Genomic DNA, 23,490 nt, shown 5'->3' on the forward strand with positions numbered 1-23,490 from the left:
TCCCAATCTTAGGTCCTTCAATTAAATAATGCCATAACATTTCAGCACACACATGAAAACTATATAAATGTCTGCTGCAGTTCCTGACCTGCGATTCTGAATTTCATCAAGTATTCGACCTCCATTCTCCAGTAACAGATCTTAACTTCGGTGGGAAATTTGGTGTCTAGTTGCAATAAAACCACTATTTTGTGTTCGATGCTATTTCAGTGGCCTGGCACGATGACAGAGAAAACTAGGCCCATCATGGCTACCATCAAAAGGCGAGGGCAAAAGATAAAGGACTGCATTTGACAAAAGGTAAGCGGCACAAAAGTGCTGAGCTGGTTAACAGAAGGCTCAGAGAAAGCAAAGAAAGAAAGATTTGAAGGCCCCCACTAACCGCAGCATAGCCTCAGTGAGAACAGTGGTTTCCACCACGCATTTCTCTAACAAACCTTTTCTTTTGTAGGTGCACCCACCATATAGGACTTTGAAAACTCCAATTTATGGCAACTGCTAGTGGTGACCCCTTCTGTAGGGCTCCTCATTTTGTAGTGGTGCCCCTTTCTGGAGGATTCCTCATTTCGAGATCACACATAAAGGCATACATTTATGGTCCTCTTAAATTGCAGAGTACAGTGTTATTTCTCTTCTACAAATGCATTCATGAGGGCATATTGGCGTTAAAACTACAGGAGAGGTCAGTGAACAGGTGACAACATAAGGAGGGGATAATGGCAAGTTTTCATTAAAATTTCTGAACCATTAATGATCTTACGTAGATTGAATTGCCAGAGAGAGAAGGTTCCATTAGTTCTATGCCATGCGGGAGAAGGAACGCCTTTCTTTGCACGCAGAGCAGAGAGCCCTAGAATGAAGGGCACAATTTTATATCTAACATTTCAGTTCGACGTGTATGAAATCAGGATCTCTATTCCAAGCAGCTTTGCGGATCTTACATAACCTTGACATGTTCCACTGGCAACAGTGCTGCTGGTGAACTGCTAGAGAAATATGATCATAAAGTTAAAAGCTCAGCAAAAGAGTACAAGAAGGCTCAGATACAAAAATTGAGACTAGATTACACAAAAGCATGTATCACCATCACCTGGAGGTGATGCTTTCAATATCCTTGCACCGGAGGTGTGTGCTGATAGATGGTATTGAATTGGATCACTTATACACTTCACATCTTATGATCAGGCCACAAAGCACTTAATTCACAATAGTTGCATGGTGTTTGGCTGGAAGGACCCAGCCTCTAGTTTAGCCTATATGGAAGGAGTTGGCAGAGATATGCGAGGTTCAAAGACCAGCTCCACATACTGTGCAGTGAACTGAAGCTGTCCATAAACATGTTGCAGAACATTGTGAGAACAGATGCTGTAGTGCATGTGTGTACCCGTGATTCTGTTTTTTAATTGGAATGGAGTGTAGCATGCACATATGCAGATGTCAACTGCTAGGTGCTCCGCGACTGTCAGATCTTTTTACTCTTGCAGAAATCATGTTCCACACCATAGCTATACGAAGAGAGAATTAACTCACGCCATCTTAATACTTCCTGAAGGGAGGGATGGTCAACCGTGGGGCCAGGTTAGAAAGCAGCGTACTTATTTGGTGTTAAGTGTGGATTTATGCAGAACTGTGGTTCAGTGCTGTGGATTGCTCGATGTACTACGGTCTCTGATGGAACACCGACACGGGAATAAGCGAATCACAACACTATGGAACATGGAGCTTTAGACTTGAAAACGAGATAATCTTCCCAACCAGGTCTATTCATCTAGTAAAAGACACAGTACCCAGTCATTTTCTTCTCAACAATCTAAGGGATCTCGTTGCTAAAGCATAGATAGCATTTTGGTTGCTGTAATGAGCTGGTTAGCAAGAGAAGGCTACCATTGCTAGATAGAGAGAGACTGGAGATGAGGACGGTTGACATTTGGCTGAGGACCTAGAAAACACTGGCATTCACAGTGTGTTTATGAAGCAGGAATGATGCAGGCCGCCTTGGCATCGCCCAAAAACGAAGCTTGTGAAGATAAAGCAGGGAGTGGCCTGAGCTGTGACACAGATGCAACGCATTACTAAGCAGAAGATTCCATAGACGTCCAGAGGAGCAGCAATGTGGCAGAAATAAAGAGGTGTCTGGTACCTTATTTCCACCATCATAGGAAGCAGACTTGTATTTACTTGCAAACAAGAATGTCCACAGCAGTGGAGAGGAATGAAAGACCCAGAAACACTTTTGGATTATCAGAAGAAAGCATGTCTTATAACTCTCAGTAGTCTGTGGCCTGCTCTTGACTGGTGCATGTAGTTTCAGTAGCTTTATTTAATAAAAGAGTTTTATATAGTGCTGGCAAGACCTGGGGGTATCAGAGCACTTTACAAACATTGTCAAAAGGTAGAGTTGGCCAATACAAGTTACACAACAAGGTCTAGTTGGAGTCCAATCAAAGCAATTCCTGGGGAGGAACAAACAATGTACAGTTTGCGTAGGAGGTTCCAGTTGGGATTCAAGTTGCATACTAGGCTTTGGAGCCTGAGGTGTTGACTGATGAGTAGATCTTTTAATTGTCTTTTGAAGCTCGCGGAGGAGGGGTTTGTCCTGATATGTACTGGAAGGAGTTCCAGATTTTGGGGGCATTGCCGGAGAAGGAGAGAGCGAGGGCTTTTTAGGGGGGGGATGAGAAGCAGCATGTAGGAGCTCCTTAAATTTCTCGTCTGTCCGGTCTTAGTAAGTTTGGAAGCAAGATAGGCTTTTCCTGTGTGAAGGATTTTGTGATTGAGACATGCCATTTTGAAGAAGCAATGCGCTTCAATTGGGAGCCACCTTAGATTTTTTAGGGAGGGTGAGATGTTATTGTGATATTGGATTCCTGTGACTATCCTGGCTACTGCATTTTGTGTGGCTTTTAAGGGAGCTACATGCAATTTCGTGGTGCCAGTGAGGGTGGCATTTTCCTAGTCCAGTCTTGATAGAAACAGCTTGTGTGGCGGCCATTAGATCATTCAGCAGGAGGAAGGGCTTGAATTTATGGAGGAGTTGATGGTTGAAGAATGCATTCTTCGCAGTATTCTTTGTGTATGGGTTCATACTCAGACTTGGGTCCAGGGTGATCCCAAGGGATTAGATGGAATTAGCCAAAGTCAATTTGCAATTAAAAGCGTCAATGGTGTTCATCCACTCTTAGATTTGGGGGGTCTGTCCATTGTTTGACAGGGGAAGGATTTCAGTCTTGGCTTGGTTGTGTTTCAGGTGGTGGTGTGATAGTCAGCTTTGGACTTTTATGAGCGTAGTTTATAGCCGTCTTAAGTCCTGACGAGAGGCTATTTTTAAGCAGAGCTGGGTGTTGTCTGCATAGAGGTGGTATGGGATGTTTGCTTGTTTGAGTATGGTGCGGAGGGATTACACGTAAATATTGAAAAGTGTATGTGAAAGGATTGAGCCTTGAGAGACACCCCTGGTTATGGCGGAAGTATCCGAGGTCGTCCTGTCCATTTCTTTCCCGTTGGGAGTAGTTATGTAGATATGAGGCGAACCATTTCAAAACCAAGCCAGCTGATCCGATCTGTTTATAGAGGGATTCTAGAAGCAGCTAGTGGTTGAACGTGTCAAAGGCCGCTGGAAAGTCTAGGAGGAGTTGACAGCATCTATCCGCATCCAGTGATTTGAGTAGGGCATCTGCTATATTCCGTATAGATATTTCTGTGCGCAAATCCCTTCCTGAAATGTGATTGCAATGATTCAAGAAGATTGTTGGAATCAATGTGTTGGTCGAGTTGGGAGAGAATGCATTTTTCAATCATTTTTGCAGAGAAGGAAAGGTTGGAAATGGGCCTGAAGTTGTTTGGGTCATATTGGCCTGCACCGTTTTTTTTTTTTTTTGAGCAAGGGGATGATCTGACCTAGTTTAATACCGTCACTATTATGCGGTATTCACACACAAACAACACTATTAGCCACTGGTTGTGTGAATCGGTCAGCCTTTCATAACCCATCACTGCACTGAAAATACTTGCAGGACAAAGTAATGGTCAGTACTTTTTAAGTCTGCAAAAAGAATGTCCACATTTTCATCATGCACGCCAAAAAATTAATCAGGTAAAACTCCAAAAGACAGAGGTGTGCATTGTGCAGGGTCAGCCGTAATAAGGGCGCTGCAGTTTATTCTGAAAACTAATGGAATGGGCAAGAACATGTGTAGAGGGGGCATGCAAACAGGGGTCTGTCTCCCCAACACCCTCCCTACGCTTTTATGCATAGATCCTTTAAACTGTGGTGTAGGTCAGCAGAGCTAATGCCGCATGATAGGCTACAAATATTTATTCAATAACTATTAAAAAAAGTATAAAGGTCTTATGAAGATGGCACGTTTATAGTGCTCCCTTATATTACAATGTACAGCAAAATTAGGTAAGGAGGCCTGTGGGCATTTTACAGAAGTGGGCACTCAGCTGTGCCTGTGTATGCACTATGGATCAATTGCGATTAGCACGCACACTATCGAATGAGGGATTGACTACTTCACAATGTGCCATTGTAAAAAGCGTTACACCTTGGGCATTATAGAACGGAATGTGCAATCGTCTGCAGCTACTTCTGCAAAACAGCAGGTAGAAATGCCTAAAGTGATCCTGTTACCCTTCTGTAAAAACTGTTCCTGCTGTCACGCGCAGACTTCAAAGGGCAACCTCAAGTAGCAGGCATAAGCACACACTGGGTAACAACCTCATGCACACGTACCTTCATCAGGGAGGTGGGTCACGGCAATCCAGCTGCACAGTATGGCCTCCACCCCTAAAAGAAGCTGGATTCTTCTATAAATGTACAAATAGTTCATTGTGCCCTCTAGACTGTGCTGTTTGAGGAATCTGCTCCATTCGATTCAAATGTTTCCATGATTGCACAGAACAGGGATTATAAATAAATCATCTTTATACTAGTTTTATTTATTTGAAAGGATTTTAAAAGGTGTGCACTACATCTGTACAACATAAGACAGAGAAGAAAGAAAAAAGTGCTCATGTAAAAACATGAGGCATCTCAATGAGGCATCCCGAAGGACAATCTTTCCTTCAAAGCTTTATGAATAAAGATCGAATTTATGGCTCTTATTTTGTTTCTTGGTCAATATATCATGTTATTTTTTTCACATCCAAAGTGAACTCAAAGTGAACAACAAGGGCACTTGGGCAGAAACAGAAATGGGAAGGTCTGAGGTACCCCAGCCAAAATTAACTCTTAATAAAACCCAACAGCGCTATATTGGACACGTTTCACAAAGCTATTTTGACACCGGAGTACTATCTAGGTGAGCAAATCGCATCATTTATGAGGGCGATTTCGTCCTGACCTGCAGAACAATGAAAGGTGACGCTTTTTCAGTCACAATGTATCCCTGTCAAGGGCAGGAAAAGAAAAAAAACACAGTTTTGATAATGTGGAGCTTACAAGGCCCAAAATTGGTAGGGCAGGAGTTACTCCTCAAAACATGTTTCCTCCAATAAGAAACAAAATGAAAAGTTACACAAGCAAGTGCAGTTTAGCGCCTCATTTCCACATGCACAAACAGGTGCAACTATGTGCACTCCTGGGAATTTCCGACAGTTGCAGAATCCCACTTTGAGAACTCTATGAACATCAGAAATTTACGGAAAGCATGGGAGCAAGACTACATCACGCTCATTACTGTTATGAATGGACCTTGGGATGGAGCCAATAATGGACCTTGGGATGGAGCCAATAGAGGAAATTTTGAGTGCAAGACCAATTATGTACTGGAAGAGGTGTGGTCAGTCCCAGAATTGGCCGCATACAGAACAGAACTATCAGAGATCTGGACTTTTCTGAAAAGCAAAAAGATACCGTGGTTTGAGCATATTAGGGCAGATAGTCTCCGGCTGAGTCTCCCGGACTTGTGGGAAAAACCAGAGACCTTTTGCCTTGGGATACCAAAACGAGAACTTCGTGCTCTGATACGCATGCAGAATTCTCAAACACTTCTGAGCTCTGCAACTATGGGCAGGCTAACGTCTGAGTTCCTCTTAGTTAAATCGGACTCTAAAATCGAGGAATTCATGGATGTAATCGAACCCCCTCTTTCCAGAAAGTTGTATCTCCAGTTAAGGCATGGCACTTTACCCATTAGGTCATTTACAACCAAATGGACCAAAACCAGTATTGTAGTTTGCCCTGCCTGTGACTACAAAATTGAAAATGTACCACATGTTTTGTTTTTTTGTCGAGCTTATTCCGCAATTAGAAATTGTTGGCTGATTCCAATTTGTAAGAGTCTCAAATTTGTGCATTTCTCCCAGGCATGTAGAATATCGACTCATGATACTCATCCCCCCATTGTGTTTGCTGTATCTCGATACCAATTTAGCATGTGGCGTAGGAGACAAACATTTTTAACTTAATTCTTAGTAATTATGAAGTTTCATTGTTATTCCTTATTGATAACTCATAGTTTAGTTCTCTTTTTAAATGTCTAATGATAATTTATTGTTTTAACAATCTGTGCTGGTTTGTATTTTATGTGCACTTTTATGGTCACTGACCGAAATATAGTTATCAAATAAATAAATAATAAGCAATATCAACAAAAAAATGAAGGCTCACCTGTGAGTCCTTTCCATCTGTAGGCTTTGTACTTAAGGCCACGGATGGACGAACTGTAGTCAGCAGACTCTGTAAAAGATTCCTTAGAGTTGCAGAGATTGCATCTGCTCCAGTCTGTCCAAAGAACAAGAGAGAAAAGGCAGACCCAACAGAGGTCATTACTGGCAGCCATAATACTGGACGAATCACTTAATTTCCCAAACATTATCATCCAAGTTTAAATGAAAAGGGTTTGGCAGTGTCTGTCCTATATCCACCAAAGATGCAAACTGAGGTTTTTAGAGCAGACATCTTTCTACATATATTGCAAAACAGATTTCTGTGGAATAACAGGATGATGCAATCCAGGTTTCAAAATTAAGATCTGTAACAAATAGAGCATCAATTAATGCGGACTTGTATTGAGCTACCACATTCCCAATGTATTTTCAAAAAGTATTGGCCAGCCCCAAAGACCAAACAGCCTTTCTGACCTGCAAATTTCTCCTCCCGGGATGAGGGAACATCTGGACAGCCCACAAACAACCAAGAGGTATTTTTTTATTTAATAAAGAAAAAAGTCTAGGATGGAGGCGGTCACATTCTTGCATTGGCCATACCCCTACCACCGAAGGCCAGTCTCTTTGCCCCAACACCAACTGGAGAAGACTGGGTGTAGGGGAGCAGAAGGCAGAAAGCCCACTAGCCACCACATTTATTTAATTTATAGAAAAAGAAGAATGGGGTGGTGCAGCCTGCCTTAGCATCAGGCTGTTGCTCCCATCGCTCACGAAGACCAAACAGTCTTTCTGCCCCAGAGGCTTAGAGCCCGAATACTGAACCAATCCCCATAGCATGCAAAATAATTTGCATCGCTTTTGGCATAGTTTTGACATAAGGGTGAGGAGATTGAGATAACTACCCCCATCAAACATCCCTGGAATAGCAGATAAACTGTCCAGCGCCCAGTAGATGGATCCGATGCCAAGATGGTCTGGTGCCCCATACCATTCATTTTTGGACACCAACCCTTGGGGTAGGAAGATAAAAGGTGAACTCTACTATCATCCCTCTAAGTAGGCAGAAAGACTATCTGGAGCTTGGGATGGAGGCTACAATAAAGTTTCAAGGTGGGGAAGCCCCTCACCTCATTCGGTTTTACTTCCCCAAAGGTCTGGTAGGCTTTCTGCTATCCCTCCCCTCCTCCCTGGGATGGATAAATAGGTGGTAAACACCTCCATCTGCCAACCCAGTGGAGCTTAAAGCCTGCCAGAATATCATACACTAAATGAGGAAAAGAATGGGTGGGGTGCTGGATCTTTTTGGAATCGGGCCTCACACCCGAGAACCAGACAGCATTCACAAGCCTAGGTCCTCTCTGCCAGTCCATATATCAAAACTACGCCCAAAGAAATTCCAATTTCCGTTCACTTGCCATGGGGAATGGCTCTAGTACTTGACCTGACAACCCAAGACAACGCAGTCCCTGCCTCATGCTGCCATACCCTGAAGATGCTGAGGAAGATTTTAAAATGATTCCCATTAAGCACCTGGAAAGCCACCACGCATACCCTCATCACAGGAAAGCTGGACAACAGGAACACCCTCTATGCCAAGATCAACATAAAAACTGACCAGAAGGCTGCAGACCATTCACAACTCGGCAGCCTGAATCACTCTCAGCCTGCCAAGCTGGACTATCATCAGACCACATCTGAAGAAGCTCCACTGGCTCCCTATACATAGTCACTAGCACAATTAATACTCCTCACCCACGCTATCAAGGCCCTACACAACAGTGGGCCAGCATGCCTCAACAATTGCATCTCCTTTAACAAACATTCCAGACATATGTGCTCATTCGGACTCCTTATTTGTACACATCCCACACATACGGAAAACTCGACCTGGTGGTCCATCACTCCTAAAGCTTGTAACGACATACCACTACACATAAGAGCCTCCTCCTAAGGTCTTCAATTCCACAAGAAGTTAAAGACATGGCTTTTAGAGTAGTCCCTCTAGGACGTAGGTGAGGCTAGACAATGCCTCGAGAATTCTACTTGCCCACTCACTATGGCGAGACAGATTTCATCAGGGCAAGCTATTTTTAGGGCCGACTAGCCCAATCTGAAGAGTTGACAAATAAATGGTTTTCTGTTCAACTACAAGTGAATGAGCAATAAAGATGCCTTTAAATCTTGTTTTCATCTTGTTACATTTGTTACCCATTCAGAGACAGAGGTCAAAAGTTAGTCTGTCTTCTTTCATTTACTTTTCTTTCTTTGACGGCGAAATTAAAGGATTTTGTAAAGTGAAGTGTGGCAATCGTGCTGTGCAAAGCGGGTGAAATGAAAGGCTGTAAGATGTAAGCTTTTTTTAACACTACATTTAAATTGTTAAAAAGCTAACTGCACAAACAATTCAGAACATTTCAGCAGTTATTAAAACACATTTCTGTAATTCTGTGTGATGAAAAAAAGATTTGCATAGGATGAAAACAAATCAGAACACTTTACTTGATAATGTGCAAATGATAAAGATTTTTGCTGGAACCCAATTTCCAAACATTGTTTATGCGCTATATAGATTGATCAACAAAACTGCATGTTAGTTGGAAGTTTTTTGTCATTTCAATGGGAAACATGCGGTCTGTTTATGACCATACACTACCACATCATGCTTTAGCAATATATTTATTAAAAGCAAGTTTTTAAACATGGACTGAGAAATATTCCTGCCCGACCTGATGACAATGCTATTAGTGAACTAAAAGGCAAGTCGGGGTCAAGTTTACCCTTTACGTGAGCCAGATTTGCATTATACATGGAGAAAATGTTTAGTCTATTCAATCAAAGAGTTGTTTAGTACATCAGATATGCTGAACTCGCATTTTTCAAGGTGCTCTCATGTGAGAATGAAGGAGAAGGCAGCTCAATAAAAATAAAATATTTGACTAGGATCACACAATTTGAAACAGGTTTACGGGTCAAGTACATTACAGTACTTTATTCATGGTCTAGTAAAATTTTTATGATTTTTCGAGGCCTATAGGCTCACACCTGCTCAGTGCCAGGATATCCTCCCGGGTGATAGGCCAATCTACAAATCTCTATAATATAACATTTCTGTAGTATTAGGTTTCTGGGTCAGTCTGCAATCTGGGAACCATTCCAACCCTGGGCATTACTGGTATACAGAGACCCAGGGTAACCCAAGGTGGTGTGATTTACATGGATCCCAGCAGCTTTTCTTACGAAGAATACCTTGCACACTACACAAATGTTCCTAAAACATTATTTATTTATTTATTTATTGTGACTTGTATAGCGCACTATAACCCAGGGGTCTCTAAGCATCCAGTTCCCTCTTTCCATTAGGAATGGCCTCAACTTTTAAACCCAGAGTCAACTCGCAAGCAATGAGCACTTCCAACTTAGGGCATTACTGGAATCTAGACACCCAAGGAATCCAGGATCATGTAGTGTGCTTGGATCCCAATAGGTTTTTGTTGTACTTTGTACATGAAGACACTGGTAGCCAGGTTGTAAGTTTCTGAAGTCTTCTTTATTAATCCAAGTCTTGCAGTATTAAAGAAGGATCAGCCATGTACAACTCTTAACCCAGGTCTAGTAACTCCTACGCCAGCCCCACAAGGAGCAGCCTGCCTAGCTGCTCAGACCATCTCCAACTGTCACCCACTCATCCACACAGTCACCCAGGCATTCCATTCATCACAGGCACACCAACATTCCGTCACCATCTCTCACACTAGCTGAGCAGCTAGGAAGACCTAGGCTGATTCACATTGGAATGTAAATCTTAGGATATAACAGTTTTCTTACATGGGAATTTTGTTCTAAAGGCCACACTGTGCACAGTGGTAAATATCCAGCAGTTGAGAATTCCAGTGGCCAGCTGCTGAGCAATAAAGGGAAACAGACAAAAATTGCAAAGGAAACTGGCCAACTGCAGCAGAAATTAATAGCTTAAAGCGGTCAACTGATATAAAGTGGTAACTGGCCAGGTCATCAGCCCGCCACATTTTTTGTCAGCGAGCAAGCCTAAACACCCTGGTACTTGTGTGTTTTTTTCTAATTTCCCTGTAATACGTATGGGCTGACTAGTCAGAATATGCTGAGCATTGTTGACTCGAAGATTCCTGTTTTTAGGTAGCCCTAATGGCATGGGGCTAGTTAACCGTCAGCACATAGCTGCCAAGTCCTCCCCACCAAACATTTACAATTTTAGCCAGCCTTGGCCTTTATAACCAAAAACATCTTGCACACGAAAACATACAGAGCCAAGGAAATCTCAGAACACAAAGTCTAGTCTGTAAAAAAGATAGGATAGTTTGAATGTGTTATTATAGAGCACTAAAGTGCCGAGTTTCTCAGATTCATGTCTACCTTAATGTGCCAGTCCACGTTTTTCATTTTTGTAGTCCTGGATGTAGGTAGCATAACTGAAGGCAAAGGGCTACTTGCCAATGATGGAAGCAGGAGAAACAACTAGGAAATGTGAGTCTGAAATAATTTTTATTCAGAAAAAAACAAAAATTTTAAGGTTTAAAGTATACAATCTGCAAGAAGTACCTCTGAAAGGAAGTTGAATCCTCTTCCAGTTCATGGGGGCATCAACCTCAGGCTTTAGCTACCATTCTAAGATGGAGGGTGGCTTCAGGCTGGCGTAAAGTGATTAGGGAAGAAGGGCAGTGTTGGGCGGGAGAGGTGAAGATGGGGAGGAGGTCACTGACTGCAAGCGGACTAATCATTAGGAGAAGATTAGACAAAACTAGAAGGAAAAAGACTCTGTAGTTTTAGCAGGTGAAAGGTGACAGGAGGTCCAGAAAAGAAGATAGAAAAGGCATAGACGAGGGGAGACCAACATGGAGAAGGATGCAGTGTTCTGGTGGTGCATAAGTGGTAGATAAAAAGGGAAAAAATTATGAAAAGCATGCACTGCTTATAAGCCATGTTACTAAATGGCACTATTTTATGCGCATGTGCAAAGTCTGCATGATAATTTAACAAAACAATGAAGACTGCTAACCAAAAGCCCCTATATGATTGCATTTTATATACAATTGCAAAATATATATAATCTGGCAGTATAGATAAAGCAGTCTCAGTGGTAGACCTAAAAATTATCTTCTAGGAACGTGCGCTTATCGGAACTCTTGATTTTACATTCAATTATCTTCCTGCCCAGTATCATGCAACCAAAAACAGTTTAGCCCCTAAATCAACTATCTGAGCTATGAAAAGGCTCGACATAAGCATTACCCATCCATGCATGCATGCTTCCATCCATCTAGTACATTTCTGACACAAACTAAAAGCAGGTAGAAAATCACAAACATCTGCGGTGTGACCACAGTCCAGGGTGAGGATGGTGGGGTCTGTCTCACATTATCATAAAGAGAGGGGTGCATGGGCCGAGACAGCTGGAGTCAAAATGCTTTAAGACTTAGGAATAATGGAATATTCTGTTGCACAAGGATACATTTTATGGTCTAGAAAATGTAAATGAGCCTTTATCTAACATCCATAAAGATTACCTTTTCAAAGTGATCGGGAGTGCAAGGAAAGCTAGCCAATATTCATGGTTGTGACTTTTCCAAACAGATTATATAGATTTTAATTTTCTTAAGGTCCTCGTTTGGGGCTTTTCAATTTCTTGATGGAGATGGATCTCAACGTTGTGGACCAACAACAGAGTCCCAAAGGATTCATTAATACACAGTTATAGTTTTGTATTGATGTGCCTTAAATCCTACAAATACAAAAATATTCCTTTAATCAAGCCTAGGACTTGGCTATACAATGTACAAATGTAATTTTGAAGCTTAGTAGTCATTGTAGCATTTAACGTTTGGGGCTGTGAAATAAAAGAGCCAATGAGACAAATGGTTCCTGGGGAAGTCGAAGAAATGGATTCGTTTCAGAACCTGGTGAAAACCACACAAGTGCCCCCATCCTACATTTGCCTCTATTCTATGTCTCTACATAGCCCTGTCTTGCTATAAGCTAGGATTTAATCTGTTATTGTTCAAGACAAATTAAACTGGTTCATTAAATCTTTTACGAATATAGAAAGGTTTTAATTGCTTCAATAAGAAAATATGATGGTCAATAACAGCAATACTTCCTGCCACTGACTTTCCAAAGAGAGGGGGAAACATGATGAAAGGAGTTGGCCACGTTGCTCGGTTTTTAGGTCTCGCCTTGGCAGAGCTTGCGCTGTCTTTTCAAGACATGCTGTATTGAGCTATGCACTTGAAGCTCCACCCACTTTCCACCCATATTTTTCATTGGCTTGTGTCATTGTCCTTTGTAAATGTTGGCTTCTGATTTGTTAATAAGCGGATTAGTCCCTTCTTAGTATTTCCTGTCTACTGTTAACTCACATGAGGACTGGCCCTTCTTTTTATTGGTTTTTCAATTATTAACAAAACAGAATATCAAATGTAGCACATCTCAATATTGTTCGAGCTTCTGCATTCCAAGGCATACATTGTAAACAATAGACAACCTACATGCATTTGACAGCGGTTTGGGTATTTGTAGACAACGGAAAAGAGTAAACCACAGTGAATTATACATACTTATTAGGCGTGTAATAGCTTACCAACATTAATGACAATAAACAGCCCACTGGCATGGCAAGTCTCATATGTGTCCACTATACTTGCGTAGTGCCTGTTATAGCGCAGAGCCATCTATAGACATGAGCCAGTATGTGAACGGGGACCAGATGTCTTTAGGTCGAGAGCGGGCCGGTACAAGTTCCTAATAACATGTCAGCCGATCCCTGCAATATGGGACGTCTTCAACCCAGGCTTTTATGGACTGGGACGTTTATTTCCCCAAGGGCATGTCTACACGTCTTTCTGCCAGCAGGAGCGCCGAGAGACGCCTCGCCATGCCCGGGATGTTGCGCACATACCCCGGTAGTGCCACCAAGGGAGTACAAGTTAATCTTTGCCCGGTTAGGTCTTCTATGTGCTTGAACACCTTGACCCAAAAGCCAGCCATAAGCCGGTATTCCCAGGTTAAATGCAGGAATTTTGCCAGTGACTCTCCACAACGTCTGCATTTTGAGTCCGGCCGCAGACCCATGCGGTGTAATTGTATTGGGGTGAGACATAAGTGATGCAGGTATTTAAGATGTAGGAGTCTGAAGCGGTAGTTTGGTGAAAGCTGCTCCAATTGCCAGCAATGCTCCGAAATGCTCTCCCCAGTGTCTGTGTCCCAAGCGGCGCGCGAATTTGGTGAGGTAATCGGATAGTCGCAATGTGTGATAGTGTATATACGGGTGACCAGCTTACGGACCGAAGGCTCCTTTAGGAAGTTCTCCAGTGCTGAAAGTGACGGCGGCGCAGTAGGGAACATGATAAAGCATACCCGGCATGCTGCTCTGAGCTGGAAGTACAGCAGCGTGTCCAGTGGCAATGCTTTAGAGTAAGAAATTGCCCATCAGGGTATAGGTCATTAAATGTAGTTAGCCCATTCTGGTGTGTGCTTTCCCATGCGCTGCGCTCCAATAATGGTGGAATCAGTGGGTTATTAGCAAGCCGTATGGATGGTGCATATAGCAAGTCTAGTTTGGCCCTCCCGCAGATTCCATTCCAAGCCCAGCGCTGGGTCTCTGTGGTATCAGTATTTTGTCTGGGAATGTTTGTAGTCTTGGTAGAGTGCTGTTGAGATAGATAAGGGGGCCACTCTATCCATTTGGACGGCTAAGTGTTGTTGTAAAGGCGTTGTGGGTTACCAAAAATTAAAATATTGGGTCTGGGCACAGTATGCATAGAATTCAAAATCAGGGGCTCTCAAACCGCCCTGTGTTAGTGGCAGTGTAAGGAGGTCCCAGGATGCCCTAGGCTGTCTGCCCACCCAGACCAGCTCGATGATCTTTGATTTGAGACGTTTGAAGAATTGCGAGGAATGGGGTTATTTACAAATAGATGTAGTAATTTAGGGAGGATTATCATTTTTGTTATAGATATGCGACCTGTGAGGGACAGAGGCAAATGTTTCCACCTTTGGACCCTATCCTCTAACCATGTTATCACTTTGCCATAGTTGGCTGTCCAGACCTCCTGAATATCACTTCTAATCCACACACCAAGCTATAAGGAACTCAGTGTCAAAGGCAGCTTTGAAGTCAGTCAGCAGGAGATGCATGGGCTTTGCCCAGTTAATGTGGATCCCAGAAATACCTCCATACTGCACCATTTTCCTAGTAAGAGGTGCAAAGTTAACCGCTGGGTCTATAAAGTAGGGAGTGAGATCATCGGCGTACATGGATATGATCAGGCCCCTAATGGTAAACCCAATACCCCTATTCGCATGATGCAGTCTTCATCTAGCCGCCAGCGGCTCCGTGGTGATGGCAAACAATATAGGGGATAATGGGCATCCCTGCTGAGTGCCGTGTGAAATTGAAATAGGATCCGATATGAGGACTGGCCCCTTTACATGTGTCTTTACTGAGGAGCTTTCATTGGCAGTTTTGAGAACTATTTACTAAATTAATGTACACAGCATGCACAGGACGCCAGCTTCAGTAATGGCGGCTGCTTCTTCGCATTTGCATTTCTTTCAAACACGCTCCCTACACGCAAGTCTGCTAGGACACTTCTTCCTTTGTTCCCCTCCATCCCCACCAACTCCCATTGTGTCTGTTTTTTTTGTTTAACCAGAGTGTCATGCTATAAATTTTAAATACGCCCCCGTCCCCCGCTGCACTAACAAATGAACATTTCCCAATAGTACACCTTAGATCACTGGGGGAAGAAAATGTTTTCCAGTTGTTCCAAACTCAGGCCAACCAGTCTCCAAGAGCTTACATGTTGACATGATTGCGTCCATGTATTTCCTGTTTTCGTACTGCATACATGCATTACTTGTTTTTTTGTTGTTTTCAAGCGCCCCCATCCTGCACTTACATGTTAATAGCGACCACGTCGCTTTCTTTATACCAGCTGCGTCTAATGAAAGGTCTGCGGCCGCTATTAAAGTGAAACAGCGGCATGGGGCGCTTTTACCAAAAAAGGATTTGTCAACTTGACAAAAAATGCTTTTTATGGTAAAAGCGCCCCATACCACGCTTTCACTTTATTGGTGACCGCGGACCTTTCTTTAGACAGGGCTCATCTAAAGTGGCGCGGCCTCTATTAACGTGAAAGCGTGGCATGGGGCGATTGTATACAAAAATATTTGCAATGCAATAGGTCTCACATTTGCAAGAATTTAAGATATTGTCATTTACGATGCCAATAGCTCAAACTCTCGTAAATGCTGGACCTATTGCATTGCAAATGCTTGTTCTTTCTAGCAGTCACAAAAGAACGACTGGTTATAAAGAGTAGAGTGCTGGATGGACTTGGGTGCTGCCACCTCACCAATAGGGCAGCTGATTCAGAGATGTAGAACGTTAAAAATAATGAAGCCGTTGGGATAATGTCTCTAGGGTTAGATTAGGAGAGCTAAGCAGAACAGTAAACAGCTGTTCCATCTTGTCCTTGATGCTCCGGTGCAAATAGCAAAGTACAGTAATGGTGTTCAAAATGACCAGTACTAGTGTAATTATGCTGCAGGTCATACCTATGATGCTTACCCGTGACATGCGTGGTACTGGATGAGTCCTGGACAATCTACTAGTCAAAGGTGACCGATGCAACAGTATCTGCATTAGCACCAAGGACTCCAGGGAAACCTTGTCCCGAGAATGACCTGGTTAGGTCGAGCCTAGAGGCAGCGCGCATGTGCAGCCCTGCAAGGCATGCTGTAATCCATCTGTGGAGTTTCAAAACACTCACCACACGCCCACCGCTTTTCATTGGTTGCATGGTCCACCTTTACAAATTCCATATCTTACCTTGGAATAGAGTACATTTGATCCACCTTGTGGCTGTTTTGTTCCCGCCCTGTGGACTGCCTCGGCTACATGGATCCTTTCGACATGGGCCATATGTTTAGGTATGGGCACTACTTTTTCTTTTGTCTCCGCTTGTTTTCCTGTTCACAACTCTGCTGCTAGCTGTCCCAGTTTACCTTGCTCCCGCCCCTCCTGCCGTAGTTAGTGTTACCTTTCTTGTACCCCCCCTTCCGCTGTCCATGTCGTCTTTCTTATCACCCCCTCCCGCTGTCTGTTGTCTTTACTCCCGGCCCCCTCCCGTTATCCGTGTTATCTTTACTCCTAACCCCTTCTCGTGCCCCACTCCCATTTTCCTACTGTACTGGTCAACTTTGTGATGCCCAGTGCCTGGTAGCTCGGGAGCACATTCGTATAGACCAGTGGCATAATGAAATTTGAGAGGGCCCCCCAGCAAGGTACATGGTAAGGCCCCCACTCCGGATTTTATCAGGAGCTCTCGGACCACAGTACCGTGCTGAGGGGGCCTGTGTTACACCACTGGTATAGACACTAAGGGTTCTTTGGTGTGGCATGGAGGATTGTCGTGTGTTTGAGCTTATCCTCTGCTGCACTTTTGTAACCCTATAGTTTGCTTTCCTTCCACTCCTGTTGCATCTCAGAACCAGGTTCTAGAGACACACATATGCACTTAGTTGTTTGTGTTTCGCTGGTATGTTAGTTTAGCAGGTATGTTCATTGTGACTGACTAGCATCCCTTTATTTCCCCAGTGAACACATTCAATCATGAGTCCAGCCTGTTTATGCAGTGGCCCTCACATGTTCCTACACCAGTAGTCTTGCAAACATTTTATGGGCACCCCCCCCATAAATTAATTTCATAGACTCCCCTCCTTTAAAGTAAAAATATGTTCTTGCACATATAAGTCACGGGTTACATTTTGTCAGCCACCTAATGCACTGTATTGAAGTGTTTATTATTTTATCTGACTCCATATATATTATCAAAATGTTTCGACTTAGGGTGGGGGCGAGGGGTTCTGAGGGAAGCACACCATGAGAGATGATCCCTGTAACTATAGGAACTTATGGGTCTCAAGGCCCTGGGGCCGTCATTGAAATTAAGTGAGCTATTACCCAGAGTCACATGGTGCTGAGCTGATCTGCAGCCGGAGCTGTCTTGGTAGTTCTGCCCTGTGATGTACCTCTCAGACAGAGGATAAGCCCTCAATCGGACACAGTCTCGAGGCAAACCTTCCCACTTCAAAGAACAAGACAAACCACACAAGACACACCCCTCACCCCAAAACTGGAAACAACTAGAGACGAGGCACGAAACCCCCTGTTTTGGGCATTTTTATATGGCGCCGACTCTACCCAAAGGTATTTAAGCGCTTTACAGGAACACTAGTTGCATAACAGACGGACATATTGACTTTTTTTCTCACAGAGAGATTGCGGGATTTGTTAATCTTAGGATGTTGAGGCACCTGCCAAAGCTCGAACCCGGTTACCCAGCTTCAAGGTCAGCCGCTCTAGCCGTTATGCCACATGCTCTGCCAATTTGTCAGCGCCAAAGTAATTTGAGCTAAACAAAAGCCACCTCGAAGGGGATTGGGAGGATTCAGGTACGCCCGGGTCATGGTTTGACATTCCCATTTCATAAACGTCTCATGCCTACTACAACCCTGCAACTTTGGGGCACATAGAAGCTCCTAATGAGGAAGGAACTACCACCTTAGGGCCCCACAACAAAACACTAAAAGCCCTGTGGTCTGCCCTTCATCGGAATTCTCCAAATTCTTCTTGTTTATATTGCTGCTCTCATCACATTTGCTGTTTTCCAAGTACGCCTCTTCGTCCCCTTCCAGCCTTGCCTTTTTTTTTGTCCCTCCAACTCTCACCCCTTTTGCCTCGATTTCCCTCGCTCTCTCTTTTCCCTCTCTTTATCTCTTCCTTGCCCTCGGTTACCTTCGGTCTTCGTCAACACCACTCCTCCATTGGTGCTAGTTTTTGTTGTACTTTGTGAAAATCAGTATACTTATGCGTGCCAGTGCTCATGTTTTATGATTCCGATGGTACAGGAACGGTCGCACTGATTTACTGAGCGCCGACCGCCAGCCGTGCATGACTCGTCCAGAACCTGATTCCGTTGGTACTTGGACGGTCACGCTGATTGATTGAGCGCCGACCGCCAGCGTGATTATTCACTTTTGGCCGGCTACAATGCAGAACCTGCCACCAACTAATTAACGGAGCAAGGTCAACCTACAAAGCCAGAGAACACTGCTTCTGACTCACCAAGCTGTCTTACACCTAGTTATCTCCAACCAACCCATTCTACTAAATCTTGAAGGACTCATTAATCTCTGGGACCCTACAAAGCACTTCCCAATTCAGACAACCAGTCCTGATGATGATCCTAATTTCTCTGGATCGAAACGCAGTCGACCCAACAGCCTGACTAATAGGCGCACTTTTCCTTAGTGGCTCTAGACCTGAACCAAAATTTACTGTGCCCACTGTGATATCACAATGTCACATGCGCCGTTCTAGCCACCCACTGTAAATAGCTTGCACCACTTGCACAGTGCGCTGACTACGCTGTTTTTCTTTCACTTGCGTCGCCACCTGCACTATTTATTCACGTTTGTTGCACCAAGTCCAATGTGGTTGTCATTACATTCTATGCAGTGCTGTTTTTCTAACTGTATCCGACCATGAAATGAAGTTCTCCACATAAAGCTGAATAAGTTCCTTTTGACAAAAACTATGAGTTATCTCCTTCTTGTCCACCCAAGTAATGCTATGTGCATGCTATGATTAATTGTCTATTGACTTTTACCTTTCAGGACATTGTTTTCTAATTGCACCTTATCTACCCAGTCCTGACTTGGTCTATGGGTTATACTCCTGTCTTTAAATTAAAAAAAAAAAAAAAAAAACATGTTTTATGAATGGCAGCATGGTGTGTGTCTCAGTGCACACAGCATACAAAAAACAAACCTCTTAAGCTTTGTCAATACTTAAACAAATGGCCATTGTTAAAGGAGTTTTGCGGGAAATGTTATAACTACAAGAGAAATTCAGGAACAAAAAAAATGCAGCATGGTAATGGTCACATATTTCAAATAAGCGACCGTTTCCGTCTGCTTTGTGCAAGGACAAGCAAGCATTTCATGAAGCTGCAGACAGCTGTAATTACCATTTTTCTGTCAGTTTGATTGTTTATTGACGGAAAATGGTCTTATTTCCTACATTTGGTAACGCTCTGCATTTTGCCTATAGAATGTGCTATGACTCCATGCCCCGTGGTGTGGGTTTCTGTGTGAGAGTGGAAGGTGGAGGAGGGTAAATGGTTCACTAGAGGTAAACAATAAAAAGAAACTACTTTCTGAACAAACCTCTCTGTTTTCCTTTCTATCTATTATGTGCAGCTCTCACATCTATCTATCCACCATGCCACATAATCCCACTACACAAATCCCCTCCATACCACACAATTCCACCACACACAATTCCACAACTAACAATTCCACAACTAACAATTCCACAACTAACAATTCCACAACTAACAATTCCACAACTAACAATTCCAATCCAACCCACATATTTCCACTCCACACCACACCACATACATCCTCTCCAAACCAAACCACATGGGTAAAAGGCATGGTCATTTACGAAGCCAATAGCTCTAACTCTAGGAAATGCGAGACCTAGGGCAAGATGGCCGCTGTAGCGCTGTAGGTGCAAGTCGCATCTAGACCCCTCTCCGACCTATGGAGAATCCAGGAACCTGATCGGCTTCTAAGGTAGCATGCAACGGAGGTTATGCTGGCTGAAGCTGGAGGAGAAAAGCGGCGTTTATCACAGCCTAAAAAAAAGTATACTGCAACTGAAATCGTTGTTTTGGAAGCTTCGTAAGGCTATTCTTCCCAAGATGGCAAACCGGGCAAAGGACAAGCAGACAGCAGTCTCAAGCTTCGGCCCAGCTAAAGAGATAGGCCAAAAGGATCCAGGAAGGACTGGAACAATCCCGAAAACCAAGATGCCCCCACCCAACAAACGCTCTACACCCACGATCTCGACGGCTTCCAAGGCTCAACAACGCAAAATCGAGAAAAGTGAAAGAGCCGCCGAGAAAGATAGAGACAAGGCGCTTAACCCGAGTGATGACACTCGCAGCCGCGGTCACAGCAATCAAGCAAGTCAATCCAGCCAAGCGGGGAAACCCACCGCGGAGAAAAAGAAGGGCGATCTCACCTTTCGTCAGCCCTCAGTGATCGAGATATTCAACAGCAAGGCACCCCCGGCGGCTCCAACTGAGGACACAGCGGCAGTCCTGGGCACAGAGAACTCTTCGGCAATCGGCTCTGGAGGCAGCGTCCTCGTGGACGCAAGCAAAGGCGTTACCAGGCAACCAACACAAACGGAACGTGCAGAGCTCACGCTTTCCGCGGAGCAAGCTGCAATTGAGCCAGTTACCGCCGGAGGGAAGGCTGAGCACACGATTGCGGAGAATAAGGTGAGAGCGGTAATTGAGGAGAAAGTAACTGAACCCTTAAACACAGACCCTTTGCTAGAAGCGCTACAGGAGGTGGAGGCAGGATTATTAATAAATCAAGCGAAAAGCTGGAATAACGTACAAAGAAACTCTGAGACCAGTAACAGTACACTGCAAGGGCAAAAGGATCAGCTTGTCACTGGCTACACAGAGGGCGCAGAGAGTGCAGAGGGAGCTGAGGGGGACAGGGAATTCTTTTCAGTCCCTGAAGAGTCAGATTCCACTATAACCAGCAGCGAAGATGAGAAAGAGACAGGAGACTCGTGCTCTAGTACTGAAGATACCGGGGGCTCCAAAGAGAAAGGCACACAAAAAAAACGCAGGCTGACTAGCAGGAGAACAGGCTCCCCTACAAGCTTGCATAAAAGCTCTCATAAAAAACTGATTTGGGACTACTCCGCTACCTCGAACCTCTACAAGGAAGATGGGCAAGACCCCCAGAATGAGGATGGGAAACTAGACTTAATATTTGCAACTCTAAAACAAATTCAAATGGAAGCTAGAGCAGAGAGTAGAAGAGCCAGGCATGATACTAAAAAAATTCAAGCCTCTATCAGGAGAATAAACAAAAAATGTGAGGAAGTGGGTGAAAGAGTTACCGAAGTGGAAGAAAGGACTGGCAGGATTGAGGAGGAAGTGACGGACTGGCAGGCAAGCAGAGAAGAGCACTCGAAGTTGATGGAGGATCTACAATGGAAGGTGGAGGATTTGGAGAATCGCCAGAGGCGAAATAATGCACGACTTCTAGGAATAGAGGAAGGGGCAGAGGGGCAAGACCCCAGAGGCTTCGTCATTAAGCTGTTAAAAGGTGCCTTTCCGGAGACCCCGTGGCAATGGGAACAAGAGGTGCAAAGAGCACACAGATTTCCGCTCACGACAAAGGGGAAAAAAAGAGATGATGGTACACTTCCAAGAGCGATGCTAGTATTCTTTGGAAATTTTCTGGCGAGACAAGAGCTCATGGACAAAGCCAGACCTGACTCTAAAAAGACGGTGGATGGAACAACATTTTTTGCAAGACCTGACTTTTGCCACGTCACAGTGGAAAGGAGGTGGAGACTCAGGCAAATGATTGCGGCATTTCAGAGTCAGGGCGCTGAAGCTTACTTGATGTTCCCGGCAAAACTAAAAGTTATCGTTGGGGGTAGAGTCAGAATGTTCTTCTCAGAGATTAAAGCTGGAGAATATCTAGAAGAGTTAAAAGAGCTGAAGGAAAAAGATGGAGCTAGAAGATAGTATCAAGTAGATATATTAGAATAGGGTGGGGCAGAGGGGTAAAAAGTCAAAAAGGAAAAAAAGAGGAGATAAAATTGTAAAGAACAGTAATGAGCAGTAATAAGGGAAATATGGAAAAGACATATAAAGACTAGGGGGAATAGGAGCTCTCAGGAGTAGGATTTCCCTTTTTTCGTTTGGGTAGGGGAGGAGAGGGGGGCGACGCTACAACGCACAGTGGACACGCATAGGTCAGTATTGACCTATTTGCCTGTCACAGGGGGGGGGCAGCAGCTGGGGAGGGGGGGTACAGAAGGGGAGGGTGGTGGGGGGGCACGTGTAGTGGTTGGCGTAAAAATGCAGTACAGATTGGTAAAAGTCACTATGATCACTATGTCGGGAGGAAAAGTTGGAAGTAATGGGCGTGGGTATGAGCACGTGGAAAGCTGGAAAAAGGGAAAAAATGTTAGCTGGAAACTAGGCTAATTACGTTGAATATATGTGGTCTAAATAACAGAGAAAAAAGACAAAAACTGGGGGCACTACTGCGATTCTGGAAAATTGATATAGCTTGTTTACAAGAAACGCACATAGCCGTTAATGAGATGTATTTGTTGGAGCAAATGGGGTTTGATGTTCTCGCCTATACAGGCCAGGTAGAAAGGTGTAGGGGTGTTGCAGTGTTGGCAAGGAAAGGCTGCACAAAAGTCAAAAAGAAAAAGGAAGATAGTGATGGGAGATGGGTGATGATTGAGTTGGAAACAAATGCATTTCGATTTACAATTGTTTCAGTGTATGGCTCAAACGATGATGATCCGGATGTTTTTGAATTTTTGGACAGAGAACTAGCATTATGGCCAGAACCTGTGATATGCTGTGGAGATTTTAACATTAACGGCTTAAATGGTTTATTCGAGGAGTATGGGGGGAGATATATGGGAAGGAAGAAAAAGGTATGTAGATCAGTACAAAATCTTGCTAGTCATAATGCATTAAGCGATATGTGGGCGGAAAAAAATCCAATGGGTTCAGGCAGCACCTTTTACTCTGCACCACACAAGTCAATAGCAAGACTGGACTATTTTCTCATTTCTAGCTCCCTTGTAGGTATCTCCAGTATAGAGCGATTTCCCAGGATAGTGTCAGATCATAACCCCCTGGTTTTAAGTATTCAAACCGCTCAAGTCAAAGAGAGAATAAATTCTACCTGGACGTTTGAAAGAGGGCTGCTAAAGGA

At 43.8% G+C, this 23,490-nt stretch overlaps 1 protein-coding gene across 1 annotated transcript in view; it reads right to left on the reverse strand.

Moving 5' to 3' along the window:
• The window catches only part of C2CD2 (C2 calcium dependent domain containing 2), a 417,550-nt gene that overhangs the window by 161,951 nt on the left and 232,109 nt on the right, over nt 1-23,490 (reverse strand). The window contains exon 5 of the mRNA XM_086935444.1: nt 6,614-6,727. Within this exon, the coding sequence (XP_086791570.1) occupies nt 6,614-6,727 (114 nt within the window). The remainder of the gene's footprint in view (nt 1-6,613; nt 6,728-23,490) is intronic.

Source organism: Lissotriton vulgaris, chromosome 8 (genome assembly GCF_964263255.1).
Source record: "Lissotriton vulgaris chromosome 8, aLisVul1.2, whole genome shotgun sequence".
NCBI lineage: Eukaryota > Metazoa > Chordata > Amphibia > Caudata > Salamandridae > Lissotriton > Lissotriton vulgaris.